This window comes from Prunus persica, chromosome G2 (genome assembly GCF_000346465.2).
Source record: "Prunus persica cultivar Lovell chromosome G2, Prunus_persica_NCBIv2, whole genome shotgun sequence".
In the NCBI taxonomy this organism is placed as follows: domain Eukaryota; kingdom Viridiplantae; phylum Streptophyta; class Magnoliopsida; order Rosales; family Rosaceae; genus Prunus; species Prunus persica.
In genome coordinates, this window is record NC_034010.1 from 15,368,541 (window position 1) to 15,378,290 (window position 9,750).

The window sequence follows — 9,750 nt, forward strand, 5'->3', positions numbered from 1 at the left end:
ATCTGTAGCGCTAAGAGAGTTTGCGCTTCGAAAATTTTGGTCGCGCAAGTTTTCACTTTTTTGCGCGACGAAAATTTTTTATCGTCGCTTTATTGCATTTTGCGCGACGAATTTTGATTCGTCACGCAAATAGAAAAACGTAGTAGTGTGGAGAAATTAATATATAGTTAATGGACCATTTGAACGAATAATTTAATTGAGGGATCAAAATGTAAATCGAGTACAAGTTTGAGGACAATTTAAGTAATTTATCCTTCCTATATTAAATCAAGGATAATTTCGTAATTAAATAGGATTATTTGACCTAAGAAATATTCATTTTTCCACGTGTCACCTTCTTATTGGTCGCCAAAATATGCATTCCCACAAATGCCCTCTAGCTTCTGCATGGTGCTTGTGAGGCTTGGAGGAGATGAGAAATATTTATCGAGCTTTCCAACTGCATCTCAGCTTCCTTCTGTGAGTTGAGTACTTTTCATGAGTTGGGCTCCTAATTGGAGTAGGCTTTTGACTTCTTCTTGGAGTTGGGCTCCTAATTGGAATAGGCTTGAGACAACTTATTGACTTGAGATGCCCAACCTTTATAAATACAAGGTTTCTCTTCGCTCCTCTTCAAATTGCAAACTTGATTTCCTCTACTTTATAACTTGTAAGAGAAATCTTAGAGGAGTGCACTATTTATCAAGGAGAGGAGTATTTGTGCACACCAAAATAGGTCACGCTTAGATTTTTATGTTTATCTAATTTTTTTTTTTCAAGGTGAGGACCAGCTAGTGTGGTCCCGGCTAGTTGTTGTCATGATCGGGTGCGACGACGGCAGCTAGCAACAGCTAGCAACAGTTGCCGTGATTATTTATGCTCTTCTCGGTGAGGACCGGCAGACCTTAGTTGGCCAGTTGTCGTTGTGATGCTGAGGTTGGAGCGACGGAATGGTGGCTGCGCGACCGTGGTTGTTGCCCCTTTTTTTTTCTTTTTTTTGTGCTGTGCTCTTCACTAGCTAGGCTTCCGAATCGCGTCTTTTGATGCTATTTGGCCTTGAGGGACTTTGATTTTATGTTTCTTTTTGCCTAGAAACATTTGTTTGTCGAACTGTCAATCAAGGTTGTTGATTGGACAGAATCATATTTGAATACATGGTCAGATTAAACGTTTGACAACATAATATTTCAAACTATTTTAAAGAATGTTACTTTCTTTTTTAAACCAGCACTATTGGGAAAATCTCTTCAAATGAGAGAGAGAGAGAGAGAGAGAGAGAGAGAGAGAGAGAGAGAGGGCGGATATGTGCATCTTTCCTGTGAATTAAAGTCCAAGTTACAAGTTGTTTTGTTGTAGATATATTTCCAAGTTCCTTGCCCCACATGAAGACATTAAAAATGTAGCGTAGCACAAAAAGAAAAATGCTAGGAAGAACATATAGTATATCACGGGCACACATTTTGATATTGTCTCCGATGACGCAGCCAAAACATCACTCTAAGAGTACTTCCACTTATTTGTTATGGTCAAGGGGAGGCAAGGGCAGATACTATTCATGTGAATAGTGTCAGCCCTTGCAAAAGGCAAGGTGTATTCCACCCATTGCCATGGTAAAGGGCAATTACGATTCACTGTAACTTAATTTTTATTTTTTATACTTAAACGATTAATTTGAATAAAATTTTTGGTTGTCACGTGTCAATTTTTATTATAAAATTCTCATCTCATACTTCGGATAAAATTTTTGGTTGCCACATGTCCATATTTATTATAAAATTCACATCTCAAATTTCAGATAAAATTTTCGGATAAGATTTTCGATTGCCACGTGTCCGTATTTATTATAAAATTCACATCTCACTCATCATATAATTGAAATACTCCCGGTCCTCATAGTCTGACACAATCGAGTACATGGACGACTCAATCATTGGCACAGACGGTTCCACCAAATCAAGACATGGGGGAGTATTTTCTTTTGGAGGACGTAATAGGCACATTATTTTCGACACGGAACGCACCATGGGAATCGACTGCGGGCATTGTTTACTTGAGGAGCCTTGAATAATTATTAAAAAAATTAAATTGAAAATGTAAGAAAATAACAACAACAAAAAACATTAAATTGAATAAAACAACAATTATAATTTTTTTTACCTCATCGCCAAGATTTTGACTGCTTTGAACGTTTGTCCACGACCCTTCGGCTTCAATGGAAGAGGCCATTTGTATTTTTACACAAATGAAATTGAGTAATAGAAAATTTGGTGGGGAAAATGAATAATATTGGAAGGAGAAGAATTTATATGAAGATTTGGTGTGGAAAGTGAATAATATTGGTAGCTATTTATAGAATAAAAAAATTTAGAAATTTTTTGGTATTTTTTTTTACAAATTTTTTCAATTTTTTGGCCATTGGATTGGAGCACAAACCCTAGATCGAACCCTCTGGGAGTAGCCACGTGGCTTAGAGCCGTTGGGTGTTGAGGCCTGCGTGGCGTCAGCGATGACGTAAGCTGCCCGAAGACAGCAGCTCGGGCCATTTCTCCCCGTGCGCAGTGGCAGAGCCACAGTGGGGTCATTGGGGTTGCACGACCTCTTGGAAGCCATGGAAATAGGCTTACAGGTCCATTGGAGCTGCTGGTGCGACCTCTTGGAGCTGCACACCAAGTGGTCGATGAAATGTCTGAAAGAACGATGGGTTGCAAGCTGAAGAAGAAGGCTAGCACGTGCCAGTTTTTTTTTTAAAATAACCTGGCCAAAACGACGTCGTTTTGGGCCAAGTTTGAAAAAAAAAAAGAAAAAGACTAGCGTATCCTCTCCAGCCACTACTTCTTCACAAACACAACTTGACGGAATCTGTCCTTAAGCCAAAGTTCAAATGCATTTTACATATTCTTGGCCACACAGAAGACTTTGCTCTTCAGCCTGTGAGACACTACAATTGAAGTCAAAGCAAAATGGCAAATTGCTATCTATTGGCCTCTGGACCATCACAAAGCATTCTTGCCCCTAGTAATAACAAAGTTTACTTTTTTAATATCCATCTGAAGCTGCAACTTCTGCCACTCTTGCGCCTCAGCCTGTGCATGCCATTCTAATTTTTTTTTTTTTTTTTTTTTAAATTACAACTTAGGCAGCAGTTTAATTAAGGAATTTAGGGTAACTACATAATCTCCTCTCTCCTCTCTCTTTCCTCCCTCCCTTTTTTATGTGATCTCGAATAAAATGATGTCTCAAGTTTATGTGTTTAGTGCGTAAGTGAAGTATGAGATTCTTAGAGATGTTTGTTGCACTAATTTTCAGTAACAATGTGAGTTTTTATTTTCATTTTTTTTGCATATGTAGAATATATATGTTGATTCTATCCTAAATTTTTTTTTGGGGACTTTTACACTAAGACCCCTTGTGTTTCAATTCATGGCTCAGCCACTGCCCGAGCGCTTGCCCGGGTTGATGGGCTCCACGCCTTGCCCGAGCTTGCTGTTATGTGCTAGAACATCCTCGTAGGGCCTACTCAGAAATTGTCAATGCGTGGCAGCAGACTTTCTCTTTCTTTTAGCTTGAAAACAATGCATTATTAAAGCCGCAAAACATCACTTTTAAGACTTAGAAATTGTCAAACAACCATAATTGTAGACCACATTATTAGGTCTAAAAAGGAGGCTTCCACGGTGAGAGGACCTCCTTATTTCAAAGCTTCCGATCAATCGAAGCACTTTGCCCCAGCTGCCAGCACAAGTAACCGCGTTGAAAAAGTTGGAAAGATTGTTACGATGTCCTTTTCTTCTTCCACCTGTCGCAAATGGCTTTTACACAACTGGAACTGTAAAATATAAAGTACAACCTAGCCTCTGGAAACTAGTTCCTTGGAAACATTAGCTTCTAGATTTTCTTGACTGTTCTTGTTCTCCTTAGGGAAAATTCTGTGGTGCCTTGGCTGTATCTGTACAGCCACTTATCCAAGGGTTGAGTACAGAAGGACTCTCTACTTAGTGTGTTTGGTTATTTGCATAGTTCCTTTGCACACCTGTTCTGAGGGAACATTAACTTTCTTTCATATAGCCATAGCCTTGCACTTGTACAAATAAAATAAGATACGAAATCACATTCACATTAGAATCACCAAGATTTAATATCTCAAATAGCATTCGGATGGAACCTTGCCGAAAGTTTAATTTCAAAGAAGATTATTGTATTGTCGTCCTGTCAAATTAAGTTCGTTTCACTTAATTCTTTGCATCCATAAAAATATATTTTGAGTGACTTGGATAGACAAATATGTAGCGGAAGTTTGTTGCTTGCTTTGCTTTCATAAGCCTGCGGACTGACCTGTGTTGCATTAATCTTTTATACCCATTTTTGTATTCAGTTGATTTGGTATTCATGATTTCAAAGCCACAACCTGTTGTTTTTGTTGCTTGCAAAAGCAAGCGTGAGGAAATCGTATCCGAAAAAGAAGACATAACTATAAGAACAAACTGTGCCTTATTACATTGGGAACACAAAAGCAAAGAAAGAAAAAAAGAAAAGTAAACAAAAAAAATGTAAAATAAAAACTACAATAATATATGTCTAGCCTCTAAGCCTTCTTTTCATCGTGTTGATGAGCATTGTTACCATTACATACAACCTATCTTGTACATTATCGATGAATCGAAAATATACATATCTCCATGTCTTGTTAACAACTAAAGAACCACACACTCCCCAAAATCCCACTACGAACCCCAATGCAGTGAAAATATAAAACCATGGAAGTTGACGAGGTTCATTGTCCAAGTCTTTGCTGTTTGTGTCATCTTCATCAATGCCCGTATTTGATCCGCACTTATTTGGAAGTGGGGCACCACAAAGTTTTAGATTCCCCTCAAAAGCAGAAGTGGTGAAGGTTTGGATCTGAGTGCTTGTTGGAATTGGTCCTCCAAGATTATTGTACGAGACATTAAATTTTCTCAAGAAAGTAAGGCTCGCCAATGACGATGGAATTCTTCCAGAAAAATGATTCATGGAGAGATCCAAAACCTCTAAATTTTGTAGGTTAGATATTTGGTCTGGAATGACACCGGAGAAGTTGTTGGAGTAAAGAGCCAACTGGCGGAGAAGGTGCAATTGTCCGATCTCAGCAGGTATATCACCAACAATGTTATTGTTAGATAAGTCTATCGTTGCGGGGAAACAAGACAATTTAGACGGTTGAAAATTTAGATTTGTAGTTATGCTGCCGAAGACATTCAATTCAAATTCATATCGGTCTACTTGAGATGCAATAGGTTCATAAACCAACCTGGGTAGTCTACAAAGTTGCTTTGGAAATTCACCTGAAATTCGGTTATTTGACAAGTTGATAAAAAACAGTCTAGGAAGATTCCCCAACCAACTTGGAATTGGCCCAGTGATTTGATTAAAAGCTAGAATCAAGATCTCTAGATTCTTGAGCTTCGATAACCACACAGGTATTTCACCAGTAAGATTAGTACCAGCCATATTCAATACCCGAAGATTTTGGAATCCGTCAAAATCAACCATGCCATCATCAAATGGCATTCCCTCATCCACAAAGGAACCATCAAGCGAGAGTGTATGAAGGCTTTTGCAGCTCATCAATATCTTCATTGTGCCTGTGAGGTTGGTGAATTGGTTGTAACCAAGGGTGAGGAAGGACAAGGATTTCAATGAAAGAATCTCAGTTTGTATTTGTCCCTCTAGATGATTTCTAGTCAATGCAATGGCTTTTAGGTACCTACATGAGTAAAGGCTTACTGGAAACATACCAGTAAAGTTATTGTACCTGAGGTCAAGTTTTGTAAGTTGACTAAGTCTGGAGAAATTAAGCATGGAGATATCTCCTTCAAGGTTGTTGATTCCCAAACATAGTTCTACTAGGTTTGTGCAATTCATCAAAGATGTGGGAATAGTTCCTTCTAAATTGTTGAAATCAACAGTCAAAAACTTCAACTTGGAGAGCTTCCCCAAATTTAGAGGAAGCTCGCCGCTCAATTGATTATGGCTGAGGTCAAGGATTTTAAGGTTGGTTAGGTTGACAATTTTATCACTAATGGCTCCACGTATTGAATTGATAGGTAATGAAATTTCTTCAAGTTTGGTAGCATTATAGATATCTTCTGGAAGTAACCCTGAAAGGTTATTGTGACCAGCACGAAAAACCTGCAGTTTAGAACACTCCCCTAGCCTAAGAGCAAGGTTGCCACTGAATTGATTGGAAGAAAAGTCCAATAGCCTAATAAAGGGAGAATAATGGAGACAAATAGAGGATGGGACATACCCTGTGAAGGTATTGTTGCTGACATTGAAGCTAATCAAGTTCCTTGCTTGTTGGAAGAATGAAGATGGAATTGCACCAAAGAAGTGATTGCTCGACAAATCGACTGTCCGAATTTTGTTGGATGGTAGAGAAAGTGGTAGCTCCCCATAAAGATGGTTATAGCTCAAATCAAGGATCTCAAGACGATTCAAAGACAACAAAAATTGAGTCTCAAGTGAACCATATAGTGAGTTGTGGGAAAGATTCAAGTAGGTGAGATGTGTGAGATTTCTAAGGGAAGAGGGAGAGATACCTCCTTTGAGCCCTTTGGAAGGTAAGACCAAATGGGTGACCCAATCATCTTGATCACAAGTGATGCCCTTCCAGTGACAGCAATCAAGTGATGTCCAATTTAAAGGAGGAGAAGAGAGAGTGGAGGCAAAGGACAGGAGGGAGTAGCGTTCAATTTGGTTGCAGGCATGAATATTTATAGATATAATGTAAGAGAATAAGAGGAAGAAAAGGAAGCCATGAGCCATTAAGTTAGCAACGTTGCTTTGTGTGTGTGTCGTTGCTCACAGGTTTATATATACATGTGTGTGTATATATATATATATATATATCATTTTAGGGATACCCCTAATAGGGTCCACTCCAAATTATATTTTAATAATTTAAACCGTTTATTTTGCAGATGCTAATTCAAAGATCATCTCTACAAAAAATTATTTAAATCCGATATTATTTGACCACTCAATTAAGTATTGAAATTTTAGTACTTTTTTGAAACACCGTGTTCATTGATTTTGTTAGACACAATTGGATGTCAAAACGGTTTCTGATTTGTCGAATTTTTTGTATGGATGATCTATGAATGATGACCTAAAAAATGGATGGTTTGGATCATTAGGGAAAAAAAAAATGTAGAGTGCCCTAAAGGGCTTTCCTCAAATAATTTATTTGAAGGATCCCTCAATAAAAGGAGACTGATATATATATATGGGTCATGCTAGGGAGACCAACTTTAAATACCAACTTATGTATCATCTCTCTAATATAGGTGGAGTCCACTATTACAATAGATCCCACGTTCTATTAGAAAAATGATACACAAGTTGGTATCTAAAGTTGGTCTTCCTAGCATTTTCATATATATAGAGACGGATCTGTGGCACCATATTTTTGACACAAATTTTGAACCATTAGATTAGACTACAATAAATGGCTAAAATTAAACAAACTATTTCTTTAATTAAAATTTAATTTAATTAACTTTGCTTTTCAATTTTCTCTCTCCTCATTTATATTTTCACATCTTCCTAAAAGCATCAACATTCTCTCTAACGACATCTTCTTCTTCTTCCATCACTTTCCATTTTTTTTCTCTTCAATCTTTCTTTTTTTCCTTTGAAATAACATCAAAGTCCAAATACCATTTTCCTCCATAACAAGAAACAACAAACCCAACCCATTTAGCAAAATCAAATACCCAATAAGGAAGATTGACGTAAGAAGGAGGGAGGTTGATCTCTGTGGGTTTTTTTTGTTTTTTTTTTCTTGGTGCTGTTAAAAAAACTTCTACTTCCCCTTGTTGAGAAAAACAAAAAAGGATCAAGCATAGGGAATAGTCAAATTATTAGGTCTAAAGAGGGGGGCCTCCACGGTGAGAGGACCTCCTTATTTCAAAGCTTGCGATCAATCGAAGCACTTTGCCCCAGCTGCCAGCACAAGTAACCGCGTTGAAAAAGTTGGAAAGATTGTTACGATGTCCTTTTCTTCTTCCAACTGTCGCAAATGGCTTTTACACAACTGGAACTGTAAAATATAAAGTACAACCTAGCTTCTGGAAACTAGTTCCTCGGAAACATTAGCTTCTAGATTTTCTTGACTGTTCTTGTTCTACTTAGTGTGTTTGGTTATTTGCATAGTTCCTTTGCACACCTGTTCTGAGGGAGCATTAACTTTCTTTCATATAGCCATAGCCTTGCACTTGTACAAATAAAATAAGATACGAAATCACATTCACATTAGAATCACCAAGATTTAATATCTCAAATAGCATTCGGATGGAACCTTGCCGAAAGTTTAATTTCAAAGAAGATTATTGTATTGTCGTCCTGTCAAATTAAGTTCGTTTCACTTAATTCTTTGCATCCATAAAAATATATTTTGAGTGACTTGGATAGACAAATATGTAGCGGAAGTTTGTTGCTTGCATTGCTTTCATAAGCCTGCGGACTGACCTGTGTTGCATTAATCTTTTATACCCATTTTTGCATTCAGTTGATTGGTATTCATGATTTCAAAGCCACAACCTGTCGTTTTTGTTGCTTGCAAAAGCCAGCGTGCGGAAATCGTATCCGAAAAAGAAGACATAACTATTAGAACAAATTGTGCCTTATTACATTCGGAACACAAAAGAAAAGAAAGAAAACACTACTACAAAAAAGCAAAAAGACGACGGTAAATCACCGTCGTGTATTTGGTTTTTCAATGGTCGTGGAATCCACCGTCATCTTTTCCCTCATAAACCACGACGCTAAATAACCGTCGTTGTTAAACAATACAACGTCATCAAAAAATACAAAACGACGTCTTTGTACTGCAAAAAGATCTAAAAAAAGCAATCGATGATGATAATAGACGACCAATTCTCTAAAAAGACCGTCGTTAAAAAGGGAAAATATGACACATATTAAGAGAACAAGGCCGCAAGATAGACATACAACGACGACAATAAAAATACGCCGACGTTAAATATAATTTTCACGACAATAAAAAATATGACGTCTTTAAATACATTAGAAGACGACGTTATTGATACCTACTACGTCGCACATATAAACACAACCGTCGTACAATTAATTTTCCACTTCGATTTTTTGATAAAAGATGACGTGGAAATAGTTGTCAGTGTCATTATTTACGACGTATGTGTTTCTATAGTAGACGTTGAAAAACTAAACAACGTCAGTTACAAATATATGAGAGTCGTATTAAAAAATTTATACGTCCTATTTTCAGAAACAAACAACGACCATAAATATTAGACGTTGTTAAATACAACAACGTCGGAAAACAATAAAAACAGACGTGTTTAGTCTGCTAAAGTTCTACAACGTCTCTTATTTACAAAAAACCGTCGTGAAATAAATTTTCCACTTCGATTTTATCTAAAAAAGATGACGTGGAAATAGTTGTCAGTGTCATTATTTACGACGTATACATTTATATAGTCGACGTTGTATTTATATGTATTCATTACTCACGACGCACTTAATAATATAGACGACGTTGAACGTCTAAACAACGTCGGTTCCAAATAAATGAGAGCCGTATTACAGAACATATAGACGGCGTAGATTATGATGGGAGCCGTATTACAAATAACGTCGTTTAATTGTTATTAGACGGCGGTTATAATGAATTTCCGTCGGAATTAATTTCGTTCCTCTTCGTTTATAAAAGAACTTGCGACGTGGAAAATGTATGATGACGTCGTATTT

At 37.2% G+C, this 9,750-nt stretch overlaps 1 protein-coding gene across 1 annotated transcript; it reads right to left on the reverse strand.

The window, feature by feature from the left end:
* LOC18786613 (tyrosine-sulfated glycopeptide receptor 1) lies at nt 4,429-6,812 on the reverse strand. Its single transcript, XM_020556442.1, has one exon. It carries the CDS (start codon nt 6,781-6,783, stop codon nt 4,555-4,557), a length of 2,229 nt encoding a protein of 742 aa, XP_020412031.1. The 5' UTR covers nt 6,784-6,812; the 3' UTR covers nt 4,429-4,554.

Coding starts and splice junctions, on each gene's coding strand:
- LOC18786613 (XM_020556442.1), bottom strand. CDS start 6,783: ATGGCTCATGGCTTCCTTTTCTTCCTCTTATTCTCTTACATTATATCT.